Genomic DNA, 21,453 nt, shown 5'->3' on the forward strand with positions numbered 1-21,453 from the left:
ATTATATGGAGAAGGCACTGCCAGATTATGTATCGGGTTATCGTGTAGTACCAAGGGTTATTCCGCGTTCATTCATTTTTCGGTAGAAGATTTGGGTGTGATATTTACGAGAAAAGAGAAGGTATTTTGGGTTCGTACTTAGGTACTCGTGCACTGTCGCCTCGCCCTTGCCAAACATGCACTTCAGCGAGCCGATATCCACGTAGTCACTTCCTTCCACAATCTCCGACCACGCGACGTAATTACCCCGTGTCTAGCACACTCCTTCCTGTTTCCCCTACATTACACCTACTATTTTTGATCCCATCCCGAACTTGTTTTCGGCGCTTCTACAAGGGCCCAGGTAAATCATTAAATATTGGTATTCCTTTTCTCGTCTACGCCACTCCGAAACCCACCCAAATCACAACCATGAAGCGAGGCAAGATTCTTCGAAAGGTCCTCGCTCTTTTAGAGGGCTTTGACTTCGAATCAGTCATCCAGCCATGGAACGCCGAGGAGGGACATATCCTCATGTTCTTCATTGAGTCTAACCTTTCCGCGACGATGGCCATGTCTGTCATCATGGCACCAATTGAGCGCCTTTTTCTCACCTGTATCCAGCATGAGGACCTCTTCCGTCGACTCTGCGGCGCCAAGGACTTCTATTACACGATCATGGCGGATTGGAATGTAGAGCATCGGGATGCACCATTCAGCCCTGCCTCTATTGAAAAAGCTATTGTGCTATTTATTAATGCTCGTCGTCAATACATGGGCAAGAATCCATCTGTACGTAACATCTAAATGGGTATTTGAAAGTGCTTTACTAACTCGTAGTTACAGTCGCAGGTCGCCAATGCGGTGACTACTTGCGTTGACCACTTCGCCGCGATAATTGACAACGTTGGTACTACTATGCTCTTCGATCACGTCTCTGGCCTAAGAGCACCATCGGGTCATGAGACAAACGACACATGGCCACCCGCCCACTTCGGTCCAATTGACCTCTCAATTTTGGGCGAGTCGACAATCCACAATCAGCTCTTCGGTGTCAATCACGAGAACAAGCTTAACGCTCCGAGATATCTTAGCAACCAAGATACTCCCACTGATGCGCGCATGTACCTCAGCTGGCTCGCCTTGACGGAGTTAAAGCCATCCAACCCGGCCACCTCGCTATTTATGGCCCCCGTTGCATTCGTTTCGGACAAGCATCGCCGTGAATGGTACAAGCCCACAGGACACAATTCTCGCTATTACGCCACTGTCGATGAATTTTGTGTCTGGGCTCGGAACGAATTCAAGGTTAAGAAGGACGGGGAGCGTGTAAGACAACACGTAATGGGCTTACTTACTCCGTGGTTCGTCGACGTCGACGAAGTCACTACGGAGGCCCAGAATAGAGACGTACTCGCCTTGGTCGTTTGGCAGAACGGGTGCCTTAGAGCTGGGATGGTAGTATGCCTAACTAAACTCAAATATCTCGGTGTTCACATCTCTTGTCGAATTACCCTATTCAAACCTGGCCCCCCTCACTATGAACAGCCAGCTGAACCGTCCGAGCGAGCAGCAAAGCAGAATTCATGGGAAGAAGCAATCTTGAAGAGAGTGAAGAGTGACTTCATGATAACCGAAGGTTGGACCGGTGGTCAGACCCAAGACTACAACGCAATGCCGACTAGCCACGATGCCGTGGAGGCGTCGAGTAAATTCGTCACGGAAGTCATGCGAGACCCCGAGACACTACCTACTACACCCAAGAAGTGTTTCGAGAGGGGATTCGAGTCTATGGATAACACCATCTTTCGGTATTTAGTTCATGTTCCTAGACCGGTGGCGAGTGGTGGTGATGATGCGATGGATATTGATACGCCAGCAATGGGGGGAACACTGATGCTACCGTACCGGCCAAAGCCTGGTAACTAAACTCTGCGGATGGAAAACGGCCATAATGGCGTAGGGTAGATAGGAACTGCAATGAATTCACAGTCATAAAAATGGAATTCCTTCGTCTCGTAAACAATAACTATTCGCTTCGCTCCGGGGCGTACAGGTTAGCCATAGATGTCTTCTTTATAGAACCAATTAATTATTGTCACCATCAAATAAAAAGATTAATAATTGATAAAACTGGATAGAGTTTATTTTGTATGACTTTTTAATATTAATCATATCATCATCGAATACTGAGAGAACTACAACTTGAATGGGCATCATGTTGCATAAAATTTCATTAATTCATCGTTATTTGTGGCTTACATAAAGCTACCTAATCTCTTTTTCGTGAACGCATCCGCAGAGCTGCTTACTAATAACTATCAACCCCAACCCCGAACTCCGGCTACTTGTACTGCTCCAAAGCAGTAAAACCTCTGTTGAGGAATTCCAGTCGTTCAGAAGGAAGCGTGTCCGGACGCTCCATGATCTCCGTAATTATCTCGCACGAGACCTCAACCGAGTCGGCCGACACCTTTCGTTCGGGCGGGGCAGGAACGTGGTGTTTTGCTCTTCCGCCGATCCAACCCTTAATGATCACGAAATGCTTCCCCAATTCCTTGAGCAAATGCTCAACCCAGACGTTCTGCTTCGGTCGCCGGTCAGAAGGCTCGGCAGCCTTCTCGTAGTTGGGTAAGCCCGGTCTGAATAGAACTAGTCTACAACTCCACATAGGTCCGTCACGCTTGAGCTTTGTCAGGCAGATCATTATTCCGGCTCTGAAACAGCTCTTCTGCCAGACTAGGGGAATGGCCTCGTTTTTCTCTAAGGCCTTCGCATTAACCATGTTCACATCAAAAAACCAGGGAGTAAGGAGGCCCATCACATGCTGCTTTTCCTCCTTTCCCGTCTTTTTGAACTCACCCCTGGCATAGACGAGAAACTCCTCGATGATGGCGTAGTAGCGCGACTTGTGGCCCGTAGGCTTGTACCATTCGCGACGCTGCTGGTCGCCCGCGAAAGCGATAGGAGCGAGGAAGAGCGCGACATCAGAATCAGGCTTTGTCTCCCGCAGAGACAGCCAGCAAAGGTACTTACGTACATCAAGGGGAGGGTGCTGATCATTGGGGTAGATCAACGCCTTCTCAGCGCCGCCATTGCTCACATGGTTAATACCATAGAGCGCCTTACGGACAGTAGGCTCACCCATGATCGCGACGTCGACCGGGCTGAAGTGAACGGGCGGCCACGTTGAACCCATGTCGAATCCCTCTATAACGACAAGTATCAGTAATTGTCATGCTGTGCGACTTTCTAAAATAATTGGGAGTCTATCTCGGGGGAAAAAGCTCGGAGCCGGCCAATGTGGGCGGGATTTACTTCCGGAATGTGTTGAATTGGGTAATAAGTGGCTGGGGATGGATCAACTTACGGGGAGCCTTGAGGCTAGAGACGCTGCGGGTAGCAATGGAGCTATCAACATCGTCGATGATCTTAATGAATCGATCAACGACACTCGTCAGCTTGTTTTCAGCGGGCGCCTGTAACCAGATAAATTTAGTCATATTACCTTTGAGTTGAAGAAGCCTACTTACCTCAGACTCCGCAACTAGATGTGTGCGACGGGCGACAACGAATACGTTGATGAGCTTCTCGATGCTGGCGGGGGGGAATGGGGCAGCTTGGTGCTCCGAGTTCCAATCCGCAAGGATCAGGTAGTAGAAAGCTCCGTCACCGCGAACACGGCGATAGAAGTCCTCGTTACGGACACAAATGAGGAAGGCCAGGTTAACTCGACCTTGGATCATCGACATAGCCTCCTCCGGGTTAGCCTTGGTTGTGGTAGGCAGAAGGGGCTTAAGGATGCTATTCTCATCCTTAGCTAGCTGGTCCAGGACCGAGTCCTCAAAGTCAAAGCCATCAAAATGCTTGAGAGCCTTCTTGAGAAATTTGCCTCGTCCCATGGTTAAGGCGAGAGGCTTTGGCGTAGTCAGCAATGGTACAGATTCGCACTTCAAACAGGAATTGGAGGGTAAATGAAGGAATACTAGACATACCTAAGCCGATTCAAGGCAAGAGCCACTACAGAAGACGTTTGGTAGTAGGTTGAATTGACGGGTAACCGAAAAGATACGAATTGAATTTCAGGAAGAGAGCGTGAGTGTTGAAGAGTGTTTAGGAAAGAGTGTATGTGAAGGAGTGTGTGTCTCTGAAAGAGAGAGAGAAAGTATGTGTGAAGGAGGAAGAGGGAAAGAGAAGAAGAGAAGAAGACAGAAGAAGTTGCGGGGGTTTTATCTGTGAAAGTATGGTAGAATTGAATTGCGAGTGACGAAATGAGTTTGCTTGGTATGTTGCGAGGGAAATGATGGGATTGAGATGGGACTAAATGTAAGTTATCGTTGAGAATTTCCTCGTCCAATTAGAAGTTGAGGAAGGTACGGGCTGTTTAGAGATAGACTCCTTTAGTTTTGTGTGTGTAACTAACGATACCCCTGATAGAACATCCATATACTGTATTAATCGAGCTAAAACTGAACGTACCTGCCTTGCCTGAGTGCAATCAGGGAATAAGAGATGAAAATAAATTGGTACATGAGCATACATCTCCTCAGTTGAAGAAGGTACCCGCATTGAATATATCAAACCCCGCTGACTTTCTAATGTTATCTTTTCATCCGAACTACGAATTTGGCCCTCGTGCCTCAAAATGAACATTTAATGTGCTCAATACGTACTGCTGATCCTTGACTAACAAGCCTGCTCTTTCCCCATATAGATTGAAGTAACCATTTACGCTTGATATTGTTGAGAATGACTTGCTCTTCTATCGTTCCATCCGAACTAGAAAGACCCGATGTCGTCACAGGCCGAGGCAGTGGTCATACGTACTTGTACAAGAGTGTAACTATGTATATTTAATAGTTAGAAACAAATTGGGTACTGAAGTGAGCGTTAGGTGATGTGATGGGGGGTCAATCATAGAAAGGAAATGCTTGAAAACGTAAGGAAGAAAGGGGCAAGCTTCCAAGTCGGGTTTACTTAAGCGATTGATAATCTAGTTGTTCGAAGGTATACAATTGAGGTAATCAATTGATGTTAAGAATATAATGGCAATTGGAAGTTGCAATGGTATTCTTCCAGGAATCACTGATACAGCTTAATAGAAGGTAGGTATTGGTTATGTGGTTATCGTGGTATAAGTATAAGCACCTACTTAACAAGCAACGCTTCTTGTGATATACGCCAATCAATTGAGACTAGATTTCCTAAATAGGATCTACTAGTACTTTGTCTCCTGCCATAATAGTAGGAAATTGCGCTTCTTTAGTGCCAGTCCCTAATGAAGGTAAATGACACATATGTGTTCCAAAAAATACCTTTCCATCGAATCTTCTCGTTTTGCTCAAAGTGATGAATGGTTCCTCGCTCTTTTCTGCCGTGTCCTGATTTATACATATCATATGACATCTTCGACAAGACCCTAGCATCTTAAAATCTTGCTGTCCGATCTTCAGATTAGACCAATGATCTTCCGAATAAGCTAACAATTGTGGCCCTGGCGTTGGTGATCCAATAACTATGTTAGCACGGAAGACTTCTGGAGGGACCGCATTCCCGCCTTGTGCGATTATTCGGTCGTTCAACTCTCCAAGGCTGGATAAATTGATAGCGAGAATAGGGCTTTCGTTAGACAGCAGGATCTTCTGTCGTTCGGACTCCGAGTCTGAGTCTGGAGGCGTATCCATACCGGGATACTGACAAGACACCGTGTATTGCGATTTGGTATTGACCTTTTGATGTTTTTGAAGGTGGGCCTTAGCATGTCGCATGCTCTTCCCTAAACCGCCTGGTGGGAAGCGAGCTAACGCACAAGGGACTCCGAGAACGGCTGTGAAGAAATCATTAACCTCCCTTGATGTATATATCTGCGCTGCTATTTCTTCCCCGCAAACCCTAGACGCTGTTGCCTTGGACGGGGCGCTTGCTTCAAGGAGAGTCGGGTTTGCTGATAATGGGACGGATATATCGGATAAGTTTGGCTCTATGTGGGATCCCGTGTACGAAACTCGCAGTTGTCCTTGATCAAAATCAATCGATGGCCGGATGAGAGCCATGCGCGGATGACGCTTCTGACTTAATGCTTGGCCGGTTCCTCGATGGACTAAACACCATTCTCGATCCCATGCCAATCCTTCTGGTCTTACTTCCCACTTAACTCCAACGGGAATGTGAAATCCACCGCAGCTCTTGATCGGAAATACAGTGACGCTTTTCACATAAATATCTGGTTGCTCTTGGTGTAGCAAAGGGAAGGACGGCGGTGTAGGATCTGATATAGTAACGGTGCGGTAGAATTCGGTAATGAATGCAATGAATTTGTCCACGTCTGAAATGGTACTCATGGCCCCCAAGCTAACTCGGATAACTCCGGTCGGTCTCCCATTAATTATATCATTCTCTGTTCCGCATCTGAAGCCCGCAGAGAAATTTTTCTTCATTTCCCACGGCTTTAAGTTGAGAGAATTTGCAATCCCACCTGGGTTACAGAGTCCTCCTGTGCGAACATGGAATCGTTTTAATACCGCAAGCTTTTCGAATTCGGCCAAGCTGATCCATGTTCCTAAATGATTTCGCAAGTTGAAGGCGACTACTGGGCCATTTCCCAAAGTAGATCCTAGTCTCTTTGATACCAGTGATGGTTTCGAGTACATTGCACATACTGGTTGGCCATTGCTGTGTTTCAAGGTAGCCAACCCGTCATGTAGCCTTTGACTTAGAAGGGATGTATGGGATGAGACGTCTTTCATTGATGTAAATAACTGGCGGTGAACTTCAAGCGCCGCGTCCAACGCTATGATATTATGCACTGGCAAGGTTCCATCTTCCAGGGACTCATGCAAGGCTTGTGTTTTGGGCATATGCCACTGCTCTTTGAGACAAACTACCATATCAACGGTGCCGCCTCCGAAATATTTTCGATACTGAAAAACCGACGTCGCTTGACGCCTGACAATGAGTCCACCCAAATCCGGAAATCCGAATAATTTATAAAAACTTAATACTGTGAAATCTGGCGCTGTTTCGGAGTCGCTTAAGTCTAAGGGGGATGTGGCGGCGAATGCCGCGGCATCCAGTAGTGTAAAAACTTGGCGACCCGACGCTGCTTCAATCCGGCGTGGCTTGTCAGACCAATCTAGAAGAAACCGGCTACCATCCATATTAGACTGTGCCGGATATGCGAAAAGAAGTGGCCTATCATCGGATCCAAATTCAGTATCGGGATGAGTTCCATCAATCCAATTATTTATGGCGACATCGTCGACACACCGATTACTTGCGGATTCTTCTCGAACGCCTACCAAGCTAGTGTGACACGCCTGATGGTACAAATAATCAAAACCAATCGGATTGCCCCGGAATGCCTCGGTGACAAGCTTGATACCTGCAGTTGCGTTGGCGACGAAGACGAGATCGAACTCGGAGGGGTCGGCATTGAAGAATTGCAAGGCTCGAAGTCGAATATCTTCAATTCGAGATGTTGAAGTCTGCGAGGACAAAGATGCTGAATGAGGATTGCCAAAAAGATTGGATGTCATATCAGCGGCGAACTTGTCCACGAGGGACTTCGCATATAATGTTGTCCCAGCATGATCGAGATAGATCTCATCTATTGAATTCCTTAGTTAACGTCCATGTAAAAAATTGAATGATATCGTAGAGGCTAAGTGAGGGTTACCTCGTAGCATAGGAAACTCATCCTTTCGGAGCGCCTCGATGCGGCTGTTATATGCCGTACTACCATCATCCGTCATATCGATGGTGTTAATGAAGCGAGAAATCCAGACATTGAAGCCGTCCTACCCACCGGATATGCAACGGGCTTGATGTAGTATATGATAGGAATAATTTGAGTGAATGGGAAAGGAAAGACAGAGTTGATTGTGATTCTTGTAATTATTGTGAAAGGTGAAAGACACACACGCACATACAACTCACCGTCTGTCTAAGTCAAAAGTGGGATCCATACCCAGCTTTAGATGTATGTTAGTTGATGTGGCGATGGATAGAGTCAGATAGATACCCGACCATTACCAAACGATTGCATACCTACTACTCCCTACGGATGCCGACGGCGCTGAACCAATAATAAGTTGTAAAGAGGAGGAAAGCTTCCATTCCAGGTGTCCCCATCCGGAGATCGCCCTGTTCCAAAGGGCGGGGTGAACTAAAAACCCGGTACCTAGGTACTTTCCTATCTGCTCCCTAAGCTGCTAAGTGGGCTAAAGGTGGGGGAACCTGATTAGGTACGTGCAACAGTGTGTTAGTATGGGATTAGTACAAGATTAGTGCGTGATTGTAAGGTCGCGTGTCTGTAGCAACCTGCGCCCCACTAACCAGCCAGCTTTTAGCGCGAACTCTAGGGGGTGATCCGCGTTGAAACCACTTAACGCGACCTTTACGCGTTCCGAGCGCTGTGACTGTGGACCCGCGTCACTTTCTTTCCCTTGCTAATTTCAATTGATCTTAAACCTTTTTCCCCATTTCCATCTCCCAATGCTCCTCCTGCACAACTTCAATGCACACTTTACATTGAACATACCCATCGATTATCGTCTGTGATCTCTTCTTTCCTTTCGATAAACTATCATAAGTAAAGATGGTGCGATCTACTCTCGGAAAGAGAACTAGGAGTGCTAGAGAAATTGGTAAGATGAATACAGTTCAATCACCGAAGAGAAGTAACTGACAATAAATCTAGAGGTAGCAGATGCACCTTCGAAACGAACAAGACGACAGACTCGCAGCACTTTACAAAACGACGAGAACGTAGATCCCGAAGAAACTGTCACCGGAGACGATCTTGACGATGATTTAATTACAATAGACGTCGCGAAGGACTCGCTCATCAAAAACACCCCTTCCCGACGAGGTCGCGGTGTAGAGATCACTAAGCAGGGTAAGGAAGCTTCCTTTTATGCCAATTGGGATCCAATTTAACTAACATTGTACTAGAATGTTCTCCTCTTACACCGAGTACACCGCGCCATCGAGATGCTCTTTCCAGGGTACCCGTCACTCCTCGTCATCGGGTCATGTCGGCTGGGAGAATATCGAAGCGACTCTTCCCACAAACACCCCTCACACCTACCGCCGTTCAGACCATCTACCACCACGCCCGTCAACTCTTTTCTAGAAGTGCCGACCCGGGTCAATTGATTGGACGAGACGACGAACGCGCGCAGCTTAAGGGGTTCCTGCAACGATGCTCGAAGCCGAACCCTAGCGGATGCATCTACGTCAGCGGTCCCCCGGGGACGGGAAAGAGTGCAATGATCAATGAAGTTACGCAAGAATTGGTCGAGAACGGGACGGTGAAGAAAGCTTACGTCAATTGTATGAGCATAAAGTCGTCCAAGGATCTTTACGGAACACTTCTAGACCAGGTTTGCGACGACCCCGATATTTCCGAAGGCGATGCGGCAACAACGGTCCAAAAACTCTTTATGCCACGGAAGAAGTCGACCGAAGTCTATTTGGTGGTTCTAGACGAAATTGACCACATTCTCACTCTAGACTTGGAAAGTCTATATCAATTATTCGAGTGGTCTATGCAGAAATCGTCACGTCTTGTGTTGATTGGCATTGCGAACGCGCTGGACCTAACGGATCGATTCCTCCCACGCCTAAAGTCTCGAAATCTAAAGCCGGAGCTACTTCCTTTCCTACCCTACTCGGCAGCGCAGATCAAGACTATAATTACTACCCGCCTTAAGAGCCTTGTACCCGAGGGCAGCCCTTTACCATTCATCCATCCAGCTGCGATCGAGCTTTGTTCTCGCAAAGTCTCAAGCCAAACGGGCGACCTACGAAAAGCATTTGAGATTTGTCGGAGAGCTATTGACCTTGTGGAAGCGGAAACAAAGCAAAAGCATGAAGCCGAGATTAAGGAAACGATGCTTCTCGCCACGCCATCCAAGAAGCCTCTAGGAGAGAACGTGAATATGTCATCACCTAAGCGATCCACGGAAAGAAGCCCCTCGGCACTGCTAGCGGAATCGTTGAAAGGGTTAACAATGGAAACGGCTCCTCGCGTAACCATAGCCCATCTCAATAAGATCACGGCTGCTGCTTTTAGCAACGGAACGAGTCAACGACTTAAGACCTTAAATTTGCAACAGAAAGCAGCTCTGTGCTCCCTAATGGCACTCGAGAAACGAAATCGAGCGTCCCGAGCTTCGTCAGTACTAGCCACGCCGACCAAGTCGCAGACCGTTGCCCCTACGATCAAGATATTGTTCGACACGTACTGCCTATTATGTACGCGAGAATCTGTCCTGCATCCCTTGTCGAGCTCCGAGTTCCGGGAAGTCATAGGAAGTCTAGAGACCTTATCACTCGTTTCTGCCGTTGATGGAAAGACAGGTTCTCTGGCTATGTTGCAGACACCAAGCAAAAGGGGAAAGAAGAACGGGTTCGGGTCTGGTGTTGGATTGGCGGATGAGAAGAGAGTGGCGAGTTGCGTGGGAGAGAAGGAGTTGGAGCAAGCTGTGGAAGGACTCGGTGCTGATATTCTGAAGAGCATTTTGAGCGGCGAGGCGTTGGATTAGATATGGTATGGCACATAATGCATGGGTATGGTATTGCATGAAAATGGCGTTGCATTTTCGGCGTTTATAGGCTGGTTTATAGCCTAGGGGAAGAGATTCACGTCTAACGAGGACGCGTTAATTGATAATGTAGAAAAGAAGACTTGCGATCAGCATTAATATTAACAATTGCAAGGAATTCGTGTTTAATGCTTTACAAGTGATGCTATGAATGATACTAGTAGCAGCGAGTTCCGAATTAAGCGGGTAGAGTATATTGAAGCGCATACGGTATAGTCGCCGTAGAGGCGGATATTTCATAGTATAATCGATACTTGTGTTTATTTAACGCTAATCGACATACCACCATCAACAGGCACGATAGCACCCGTCACGAAACTAGATCTCGGGCTAACTAGGAAAAGAGCCACATCGGCGATCTCCTTAGCAGCACCTATACGGTTCATCGGGATACCGTATGTGATAGTGTCCTCGTTGAACTGTGGGATTGCCTCCTTGCACTGCGCTAGCATGGGTGTGTCGACCCAGCTTGGACATATGCAGTTTACGCGGATGCCGATGGGGGCGCCCTCAATAGCTGCAGCAAGTTAGCAAATTATTCAAAAGATAAAGATATCAAAGTACTTACCAGCAGTCTTCACGATTCCGAGCACGGCGTGCTTTGCGCCGACGTATTGGACTAAACCCGGTTGCGCGAGGAGCGAGGCTGCGGAGCCTAAACTGACGATTGTGCCGCGGGTGCTGCCTATCTGCGGGAGGTTGGGGTCGATCGGCTTTGGTTCTTGGACTTTCATCGCTGCTGTAATTTGGCCTAGGACTAGGTATGTGCCGTAGACGTTTATGTCTAGGTGTGCCCGCACTTCGGGGAAGTTGTCGTCGGAGATTAGGGCGGGTACTCGGACGGGGATCTTTGGGGGTTTAAGGATGGTTAATACGAATCGTCTTTGCGGTATTTCCTTGTCGGTATGGATTTGAAGGTTCTTGGGGGTGTATGTAGGTACTTACACCTGCGCTGTGTACACAGTAATCGATACGGCCGAAGGACTTGACCATATGCGCCACGGCGTTCTTAACCGAATCTTCCTTTGAGACATCGACTTCGATCGCCTCCGCGCGGAACTTGGGGTTGGTCGCGGCGGCTGTAGCTTCAGCTACTGTTTCTTGCGCGGCTTTGAGGTTAAGATCTGCTATGAGAACCCCTGAGGCGCCTTCTTTAGCTAAGGCAATGGTGGTAGCTTTGCCAATACCGCTTCCTATTACATGTTAGGGCTCATGGAGTTCTAAAATGGTTCCCGCATGATTTACGTACCACCACCAGTAACGAAGGCATTTCCAGTAATATCCATGGTTTCGAGCTTGTCTGAATTGAAAAGTCTAGCGTTGAGGTCGTGAAGGAAAAAAGATTGCGCGTGTTATGTTTCACGGGAATGACCTTCTTATAGAGCTAGCTGAGCTTCAGAGAGCCGAGGGGTCAGCAAGCAACAACCCAAAAGGTATACTGCTTATTAGGGCCTATTGCCTTGGGGGTTGGCGTGGTTAGGGTAGCAATAGGATCGAGTCACATAGTAGGAATGTTATCTGCGCCCCTTACAGACACACGTTTTAATCTGCACGACTTCCGCTATTACCAACACCAACGACAGATTTGGAATCTCTGATTTGTTCACTCTTGATTGCCCCGCGGTGCGAATCCTGGCTGCTGTTATACCACGCCTGATGCACGTGTTGCAAGGGATAGAGTCTAGGTATTTCAGCTCGTTCGCCTCTTATGGGTCCCGGCGACGGTATCCCGGAGTAACGTAAGTCGTATTACATCTCAAATGAGATTAATGTATCGATCTTGGTATATCGTCTTGGAATCTTTGCAGATCCGGAGGAATTGAGGGGCTCCATAGCTCCGGAGCGAAAGTCGTTCGAAGGATCAATCAAATTTCAAGTCCAAGGCTACGTTGTAACCTCAAGGGTAGTAGCAGGTTTTTCTGTTAGTATTAGTTGAATATTTTCTCCTATACTATGCATGTTGGTTTGAGACAGATGATTGTTTCCTTAGATACCTACTTAGATAGGTAGTAACCTGCTTACTCTACCCCCTAAGCTGAACGGTTTGTTGGTTGAAATCAGTATAACTTCGTTACAGAGATGAGTGATAGGTCGGGTTTACGCTAGAGTCTCGGGGGTTTTGGGGGCCTTGAAGGAATGATATAGCCTTTATCCCGTGTCTTGGCTTACCTAAGTAGTGCTATAATCCTAGATGATTCTAGCTTCTTTAGCTGTCTTGCATACTGTCACATTAGCCCCCCACTCTAGCTGAGCCTGTGATTTAGGGGGCTGGCGCCATGCTAAATATCGAGATTGCCCCCTTTTAGGTCATTTTAACTATCCCCTCGAACATGCGTGTAAGGATAGTTCCATGAGTATAATCCTTCGTATACACAATACCTCAATTCAAATATAGTCCAATATCCTTGTAGTCGGGCATCTATATCTGTCGCAATGGCGATGTTGAATTATCACGATACTTTGTACCGCTATAATGGGTCGCCGCGAGAGGCTTGGGTCGAAACTTGTCTGTAAGGGCTGATACTAATACGAAACTCCATACTGCCTTGATAAAGTCTTCCTTTATATTATGAAGTATGAACGTAACCTAACGAAACTATTCTACTGTGACTTCTACCACGTTTTTGTTAGTGCAACGAAGGCATATTTATCATCAGACTCTTTTCGAGGCTTATCATTCCGAAGTCTATATTTAAACGAAATGTCTGTTGGTTTCTGGCATTGTCTAATGGATGGTCGGCGAGGGAGGGGTTAGAACTGACGGTAAACGAATGTTTCTATGGCAAAGTCGTTTCAATGCTATATCGTCTATGAGAATTTAGGCATATATGTTAATAGGTTTAATATTAAGAGGCTCAGCCTCAAAAGCCTCCCTGCGGTTATCTAGTTAACTTTAAACCCATCTGATAGTTCAGCGGTAACTGAGCATCGCAGCTTAGCGCAGATAGCACTGGCTGTTGGCGCATAATATGCTGCCATCTGATCAATCAGTAGGCTTTCCATAGGTACATATATGTTAGTAACTAACAACGAGAACTATAAAGGATCGGAGTTAACCTTTACTAAAAAGCGAATCTTCAGCGGTTTAAAGTGGATAGCATAATCATATACGTACAGATCTTGGTTTTAATTCTCGAGGGCAATCTACTATTTCTGGATCACCTAGGCTTATGGAAATGTAACTCTGGTGTTGGTTAAGTTGTGCTACTATTCGAGAACCCTTGGCGAGTCTCATTAAGTAAGAATTCTATATTTTATGCCACATTTGATTCTAAGGATTCTTCCGTAATTCTTCAACTACCGAATCTATTCTGAATCGAACGACAATAATGACGTAGAACGTGGCACGAGTGAATCGTGATCCCGTTGAAAGTAATGACTGAAACCATCTGGATAAGTACTTACCTAGCGTAGCTTTGCGGTTAGTTCCCGAAGCTTGATGGTGAAGTATGAAAGATAAGACCGGATAATCCCCAAACTTCTGGTGGTTTTCATATATGAATGAAGCAATATTCGCACCCTTGACATACGACAACTCTATTCAAGACTGAAATATATTGCGATGCATGTAGGAAAATAGAATATCAATATTAGCGAGTACCTAGGTACTTGACTTCTTCGCGGGGTTCTTTTGATACCCTTGGACGTGGTGTAACTGACAATAAAGGTTAGTTTGGGCCTAGACCGAAGAGACCTTGGCGGCGCTCATGGGAAGCTAGGGTACCCGGTAATGCATGGACCGTCCTTTTCGGTTAGCTGCCGACAAGCTAAGCCTTACTTGGACAGAAAGCTTGTTTGATTTTGTTAAGACGCCGGACAATTTCACTTAGACTTTAAAAGTTAGGATTATACAGTAGTATATGAACTATTCCTACAGCTTCCCCTTAGTTCGCTTCAGAATACACCGAGAGGTGACGGGGCTGGGATTGAAAGTATAACCTGATCTATCATCATGAGACCTTTTTACGTTTTACCGTGGAGCGCCTTTAGCGCCTGTAGCTACCGTGACGAATTTCGGTACGTCCTCATGATGCGCGGAAACGGAGAGCAGGGCCGGCCAGAAGCAACAAGAGACATCACACAGAGGTATTGTTTAGCGAATGCATGTAGCTGGAGTACATCCGAGTTGAGAAAGAATTGTAACTTGAAACTCCGGAACTCCGATGGCTAACACCAACACTGAGCACATACATACAGCAAGTAGCATATGTTGTGCTGCGCTGCGCTGCGCCTTCAGACCTCTTACGCGGCTTGCCGGATTCAGCTCCCGATTTTCAATGGCACCGAACCACATCCGTAGCCGGATGGCGTATTTTGAGACCTATCGATTTTTCGATTTCACACGTAATCTTCTAAGCGATCTACAATATGTACGAGAGGAGAAGATCTTTTCTTCTTTAACGCTACCGAATTTCGTATCTCTTCGTTCGGGTAGGCAGGTAGGTAAAATGTAAGATTTCGCACGAAATACTTGGTGTTAGTGTACTGCGGCTCGAGCATACGTTTCTTCATTTACTAAGACCATTACTAGTTGAGTTGATCATGGGAAGAATATGCTGAACTGTCTCACACCCGAAGGTATAAACCTCCGTCTAATCTAATCCAATCATAGGGTGATTTATTCTTTTTCTTCCGCGATTGAGTTTCATTTTAGTCGTTATACATTGGGTACAAATATGTACGTATTCGCGCTAGTTGTTGTATCGTCCCGGCCATTTTGTTGTCGGGACTTTGACGTTTCGATAAGTGGCCGGTTACCCGCTGATTCTAGTACCTGACCGTTCCAATTTATACGGCGTGTCGCATCTTGAGGCGTATGGATATTGGATTGTTTCTCGGCTCTCGCTATGCAAAGGAATAGGATTGGAGGGTTATTCTACTTACGTCTCTTGTCTGCAAGTACCCGTCTGTTTGTGACATGTACATACATAATCGGACCCCACTCAACTTGAGTTTCGAGTTTTGTTTTTGAGTGGGATAACTCCCTGTAGGTACATGTATGTACACAAGTCAAGTGCATCCACACTTACATAAAACTCACCTTAAGTATCTAGGTACCTAGGTACTTTATTACTGTTGGGGTTTCCCTCTCTCTTTATTTCTAACGGATTCCCGTATTTTTTTTAATGGTTGGGCTCAATTTATGGATGTACCTACCCGAATTTTAAAACCCCAAATTTACGCGACTCAATCAGTCACCTGCAGTCAGCATCAACGGCAGCGACGGGTAACGGGCAATAGAAAGAGCAGAATTGAGTTTAGCATTACACAAAAGTGCTAAAATTGACTGGGCAGCCAGGCGGCCTGGGGTAAGAAGTGACAACCTGCACAAAATACCCCCTAACGACCTTAACGCATTTTAATACGCTTAGCACTACTTAGCATGGCCTAACACCCCTAACACCCTTAACGATTTTATCTATTAATAATGATAAAAGCTGGAGGTCCATCTCTTGGCAGCCGTCCCTAATCCCAAGTTCCCTTCTTTACCAAGCCTCTCCCACAGCTTGGCACATGCAACACCCAAGATCTTAGTAAACCCTTCCGAAAGCCAATTCCAACTGGCCATATTTCCAAGCTTGTCGTCCTTGAATTGTAGAGACGTCCTAGTTATAGGGCTCCTATAGGGGTCCTCGACTTTTCCCCGTTGTCGCCTTGGCTTGCCCCCGCCAATCCTTCCATCGTCCGACCGCCATCCCTACTGGCGCTTCCGAACCACCACGCGAAGCTCGACCCGACCACTCCCCGCGTGATCTCATCTCCCGCTTCGACCTTATAACATATTGGATGAAAGGACGGTTGACGACGAGCCTCGTGTGGTGTCATGCGAGGCACGCACGTCGTTGTCAATTGAGACAAGCCGAATAAATGGGTTCCGACGCCGATAAAGCAACTAACGTGTCGCTCGACGACTCGCCTTCAAAGCCCTCCTTTTTCTCGCGCCTGACCTCTCCGCTTCGATCTCGAACACGAAACCTAGCCGATTTTCACGTTCGCCTTCAAGAACCTCACCGCCAATACTCTGCCGGCGACCATGTTAGGGGTCATATCATCCTCTCCGTTGTCAAGCCTATCCGCATAACACACCTTACTGTTGCTTTGCATGGCTTCGTTCGCGTTTACAAGCATGCGGGCGCGGGCGCCCAGCTTAGCAATATCAACCCGGCCATTATTTCCCACGAGAAAAACCGAAATGTCAGATACTTTGGCAACGGGGTCGCCTCGCTATTTCAAGACGAACAAGTTCTATGCGGTGAAGGGAGGCTGAAACCGACTAGATTTGAGTTTGAATTTGATCTGATATTTCCTTCTAAAGGACTTCCCAGTAGTATTGATGTATGTGCGCCGCCCCTACTATTAATGGATTATACTAATACTGGGTTTTACAGTTTGAGAGAGGGACCATCTCTTATATGGTCACTGCTACTTTAACGAGACCAACCTCCATTGCCGCGACATCCAGCTGTGAGACAAAAGTAGCGCTCGTCGAGAAGGTGGATATAGGCTTGCTTGGACCCCCACATGAGCGGAAAGTATGCATGCAAACGTTACGCAGGAGACCCAAAAAGAAAAAGAAGCTGGCACCACCCGTCGCATCGACTGCCAAACAAGGACCACTGTCGATAGAAACCCAAGAACCAGCGTCGGATTTGGATTCTACCAGGGTGAATGAAAATTCTACCGGCAGTTCCGTCAGTCTCGCCGAAGTCACAACCACAGCCGGACCGGGCGGAAGCCATCTACCTCGGAGTCCATTGCGGAGCGATTTAACGACGGGTGACTTGCAAAGCGAAATTAGCGGGGATAGTGCTATAAGCAATAACAGCGGCTCTAATAGTGTTAGAGCCGCTGGTGCAAGTGCTGAATCCGTTGCAGCAAGTAAGTTATCCGGAGGTGATGGCAGAGAGATTACTGCTACGGTTGAACTGCTCAAAGGAGGTTGTCTACCTGGAGACATACTGCCGGTAAAGATTCGAATCGAACATAACCGTCGTATGAAAAGTATGCATGGCATCATTGTCACACTTTACCGCCAGGGTCGAGTCGACTACTCACCGCCGATATCTTTATTCACCACGGACTTATCTAAAGAGGAAGCCAAGCGGCTAGAACGCGAGGACTATTATCCAAGGTCGAGAACTGGCCTCGGAGGGTTGTCCTTATCCTCCGCTGGTTCTTGTAGCGTATTCCGAAAGGACCTGTCGCAAGCGGTCGCGCCACTTATCATCGATCCTGCTACACTCTCGGCAAATATCACGACATCTGTCAGAGTCCCGGAGGATGTATTTCCGAGTATAAGGAATGTTCCCGGGGGCCTCATCAGTTTCAAGTACCATGTTGAAGTCGTATTGGACCTAGGAGGCAAGCTTGCTGGTCAGTCGACTGGAAGTTCGCAACAACCAAGTAGGTTGGCTTCATTGGGTGTTCCAGGTGGCAATCCTGCCGCAGCGGTCGGGTCATATGATCTGAAGCGTCTTGCAAATTGGAACGGTACGATCGTGGACACCGATCATCTAAGGCGCGAAAAAGGTGTCATCTCAGTATCATTCGAGGTTGTCGTCGGGACTATGGATTCGAGCCGCACACGGGGCAAGTCCGTTGTGCGCCCCACACTGACAGTGCATGCACCTCCTAATGAGGCTGGCGATGCGGAGAATGGTGAACCGGATTATACTTGGCACAATGAATATGATGAGAACAATTACAGCGGGGACTACGTTTCGGGACAACTCGAGCCGTCGCCCCAGAATTATTTGCCACCTGGTGCGTCTCCTCAAACATCATATTACGACTTTCAAGATCGAGAATCACACGCCCCGGTTTATATACCGCCACCAGAATTGCCTAGGGATAGTGAGTTATCAGAGAAGGAGCGGGTACGACAAGCCGAGCAAAGACTGTTACCAAGCCAGCCGCCGTCAGCACCACTTCCACCTCAACAGCCTTCTGATTCGGAAGCTGGACCTTCACAACCATCTGCCCCAGGCGACCTTTCCGCTCCAGCAGATAACGTCGACGATTCAGATGCCCAGGCTTTATTGCCGACCCCAGAGAATGAAGGGCCATCGGCTCCCACACTGGGGGATCTGACACCAACAGGTCACTCAACGTCGCATGCCGATGACAAGCAAGAGCTTGAACGTCGTCGGTTGCTTCAGGAGGCTAGTGCCCCTCCTGACGTCCCCGAAGACTATGAGAGTAGTGGGCCGTCGGCGCCTCCTCTCGGCCAATCGCAGGGTCTGGAGCCAACAGCCCCAGTCTTCAATGATAACCACGACTACGAAGCTCGAGATCCCTACCACGATATCGCCGGACCTTCCCAGCGACACACAGGCTCAGAGCCGTTACCAAAGTACGAGCGGTAATGAATATTGCAGTATGATAAGCCTCTTATTTTGGATTTTGGATGTTTTTTGTAGATATCCAGTCACAATTGATGGTTCGGAACGGAATTCGACTCCGTCGACACTTTGCTTTGTATATTGCATTATAGGGCAGTTTTGCATCTGATCCGATGAACGACCTGCATTAAAATAGCGATTTGGAATTATTTATTATTTAACAATCTACATACACTCTCCGAAAGGATTATGGCGGAGATTTGGTTGTATATATCGGTCGTGGGATGGATCAAAAAAGGCTTATTGAATATCCACAAATATTTGCAATCCATGACTGCGACCTACTGAATTGCTGATATGTAGAGGCTGCCCGATAATGCCGGCCGAAGCTGCGAGCACGTTTGAATGAACTGTCTAGGTCCGTCATCGTCGCCATCCCGCTTGTTTCGAGCTCCTTGACTTTTAATATTATTAAGAAGCCATCCCTAAATATTTGTCGTCGGACTATTCCCTTCAAGACCCATGATTCGTCTATTTTTTCCTAGGGGAATATGCTAATACTGCTCGCAGTGAATCGTCATTGAAGTCCTAAAGTTAGACTTGACGATATAGCGGAATCATAAACCATCTTTCCCGGCACATCATGTAATAACCCAACCCACATGAACGAATGCAATACTTCTTGCATATCAGACCAGGAGCGCACGCCGCATAATTCGATGTTAACAAGTAACCATGGGTTTAGCCACGTGGCGCAATCGACTTCGCTGAACACAGATACCGCGCCCACGGTTAGGAGCCAGAGGAGTAGGCGTGGAGATATGGGCTTAGGGTTATCGCCACCGTTCTCATTATCACTGTTATTGGGATTGGGATCTGGGAACTCAAGGTTGGCAAGCGCCTCTTGGTACGAAATCGGGAAATGTGTTTGTGGTTGCCGGACACCGACCCATTGCAGGAATAGCGTCGACGCGAAAGCTAGTAAGCCGAGACGCACGGCTTCATCTAGTGAACCCCGCGGCGAAGGGGGTTTGTGGATGAGTCGGTACGTGGTTGAGGCCATGGCGTCTAGGAGGTAGTCTTTTGGCATCTTGCGTCCGGTCGAGTGCGCGCGGTTTACGAGGGCGCTGAATTTGCGGAGTTCGAGCCAGGGGGTTGATAGAAGGGGGTCGAGGGTGGAGAGGAAGAGTTCGTCGGAGGGGGGGATGGGGTGTAGGGGGTGCGTGTTGTAGCCGGCGTAGAGGGGGTACGGCCAAAAGGGTTCGCGGAGGGGATTGGCGAAGAATAGGGGTTTGGTGCCGCTGTGCAGGGCTATGCCTATGTCGCACCTACAGGGGTTAGTTTGTGTGGAGAGGGGTGTGGAAAGGGAGTTGGGTTACCTGAACATTTCGAGGAGTTGCTTTATGTTTCCTCGAAGAGCTGATAGTTCGCCTTTCATATCGACGATTTTGCGAAGGCCTTGCATGTGATGTCTAGCCGTCTGGACCTCACCCATGACGTGTGCATAGAAGGCGAGGCACATGATTACCGCGGTTGTCGTGAACCATGATTTACTTATATCCAATTCGGCATTGTCTAGCCTCTCGCGCAGCAGCTGCAGCGTCTTGGCCACGTGCATATATGCTGATGACTTCCGATCTTGTCGGCCTGGTCGTAGGTCGAAGTAGATCTGCGTTGAGAATGCCATGGCGTGGAGGTACGCCGCGTCGATGGTGAGGGCCTCGATGTATGCTAGGTCTTTGGGGCCGAAGTTTATGCATGTTTCTAGAGGGAACATGGCTTTCTTGGCTTGGCTGGAGACTAGAAGGAATGGGGTGAGACTGATAACTCTAAATACTGGGAGATGAAGGGGGTTGTGTATGAGAAGATGGAAGCAGTGCTCGCTATACATTGAACTTAACACTTACACTCCATGATAGTATTGATAGCAGACTGTTCCACGGTATCCGCAAATTGAATAAACGATGTGTTGGTACCAACTCTCTTAGGGATGGCACGTAGGCTTGCTGAGAGTAATATCCTGTTCTCAATATATATATCATCCATACTTGAGGTGACATCACTTTTCTCTGTTGTAGTATCTGGTTCCTTTGATTTCTTGTCCCTTTTGGCTCTAGGCCCAAGGGTCTTCCCTCGGTTCTTCCCTACCATTACATGGCTCCTGATGAACTTTCGTAGTTCGGGGTCAGCCTTTTTGGTGCTTGTCGACACTATGAAAGGCAAGCCATCTATTCAATGGGATATAAATGTGAGATTTGGTCATGGCAACTTATAGCGCATAGCTCACCTGAACCGCTAGCGGCCGGCGCCATGGCGCTGGAAATAACCGGAGTTTCTAGGCGGAGATTATCGAATTTAGCTAGTAACTTCGGCTGTAAATTCGAATATGTACGACCGGAATTCGGCATTCAGATTGTATTCCTAGATAAGTCAGGTACCCGAAGGAGCGATATAAAGATTGTATTCCCAGAAGGGAAAACAATCAATTGAAAGAGGCATAAAGAAGAATAAATAGGCGCTTGAAT

At 47.4% G+C, this 21,453-nt stretch overlaps 7 protein-coding genes across 7 annotated transcripts; 3 read left to right on the forward strand and 4 right to left on the reverse strand.

The window, feature by feature from the left end:
- The first annotated feature begins 157 nt into the window (after positions 1 to 157).
- F4822DRAFT_232341 (uncharacterized protein) lies at positions 158 to 1,988 on the forward strand. The gene is made up of 2 exons (XM_051454153.1): positions 158 to 771; positions 826 to 1,988. Exons 1-2 carry the CDS (start codon positions 412 to 414, stop codon positions 1,906 to 1,908), a joined length of 1,443 nt encoding a protein of 480 aa, XP_051316086.1. The 5' UTR covers positions 158 to 411; the 3' UTR covers positions 1,909 to 1,988.
- Positions 1,989 to 2,232: 244 nt separating this feature from the next.
- F4822DRAFT_401526 (uncharacterized protein) lies at positions 2,233 to 4,457 on the reverse strand. Its single transcript, XM_051457958.1, has 2 exons — positions 3,350 to 4,457; positions 2,233 to 3,189 (listed from the first exon to the last, which is right to left on the reverse strand). Exons 1-2 carry the CDS (start codon positions 3,879 to 3,881, stop codon positions 2,324 to 2,326), a joined length of 1,398 nt encoding a protein of 465 aa, XP_051316087.1. The 5' UTR covers positions 3,882 to 4,457; the 3' UTR covers positions 2,233 to 2,323.
- A 231-nt stretch (positions 4,458 to 4,688) lies between these two features.
- F4822DRAFT_401534 (PLP-dependent transferase) lies at positions 4,689 to 8,097 on the reverse strand. Its single transcript, XM_051457959.1, has 2 exons — positions 7,655 to 8,097; positions 4,689 to 7,585 (listed from the first exon to the last, which is right to left on the reverse strand). Exons 1-2 carry the CDS (start codon positions 7,728 to 7,730, stop codon positions 5,184 to 5,186), a joined length of 2,478 nt encoding a protein of 825 aa, XP_051316088.1. The 5' UTR covers positions 7,731 to 8,097; the 3' UTR covers positions 4,689 to 5,183.
- Positions 8,098 to 8,378: 281 nt separating this feature from the next.
- On the forward strand, positions 8,379 to 10,585 carry F4822DRAFT_232449 (cell division control protein Cdc6). Its single transcript, XM_051454155.1, has 3 exons — positions 8,379 to 8,624; positions 8,678 to 8,875; positions 8,932 to 10,585. Exons 1-3 carry the CDS (start codon positions 8,576 to 8,578, stop codon positions 10,524 to 10,526), a joined length of 1,842 nt encoding a protein of 613 aa, XP_051316089.1. The 5' UTR covers positions 8,379 to 8,575; the 3' UTR covers positions 10,527 to 10,585.
- Positions 10,586 to 10,690: 105 nt separating this feature from the next.
- Positions 10,691 to 12,228, reverse strand: F4822DRAFT_232433 (NAD(P)-binding protein). Its single transcript, XM_051454154.1, has 4 exons — positions 11,836 to 12,228; positions 11,532 to 11,779; positions 11,155 to 11,434; positions 10,691 to 11,103 (listed from the first exon to the last, which is right to left on the reverse strand). The coding sequence occupies exons 1-4, from the start codon at positions 11,870 to 11,872 to the stop codon at positions 10,847 to 10,849; spliced, it is 822 nt and encodes a 273-aa protein (XP_051316090.1). The 5' UTR covers positions 11,873 to 12,228; the 3' UTR covers positions 10,691 to 10,846.
- Positions 12,229 to 16,161: 3,933 nt separating this feature from the next.
- F4822DRAFT_232499 (uncharacterized protein) lies at positions 16,162 to 19,229 on the forward strand. Its single transcript, XM_051454156.1, has 2 exons — positions 16,162 to 16,922; positions 16,976 to 19,229. The coding sequence occupies exons 1-2, from the start codon at positions 16,455 to 16,457 to the stop codon at positions 18,950 to 18,952; spliced, it is 2,445 nt and encodes an 814-aa protein (XP_051316091.1). The 5' UTR covers positions 16,162 to 16,454; the 3' UTR covers positions 18,953 to 19,229.
- Positions 19,230 to 19,505: 276 nt separating this feature from the next.
- F4822DRAFT_428656 (uncharacterized protein) lies at positions 19,506 to 21,240 on the reverse strand (the record flags this gene model as incomplete). The annotated part of the gene is made up of 4 exons (XM_051460947.1): positions 19,506 to 20,256; positions 20,308 to 20,728; positions 20,836 to 21,156; positions 21,216 to 21,240. The coding sequence occupies 4 exons, from the start codon at positions 21,238 to 21,240 to the stop codon at positions 19,506 to 19,508; spliced, it is 1,518 nt and encodes a 505-aa protein (XP_051316092.1).
- Between the last annotated feature and the right edge of the window lie 213 nt (positions 21,241 to 21,453).

Source organism: Hypoxylon trugodes (assembly GCF_022578975.1).
Source record: "Hypoxylon trugodes strain CBS 135444 unplaced genomic scaffold F4822scaffold_4, whole genome shotgun sequence".
Classification (NCBI taxonomy): domain Eukaryota; kingdom Fungi; phylum Ascomycota; class Sordariomycetes; order Xylariales; family Hypoxylaceae; genus Hypoxylon; species Hypoxylon trugodes.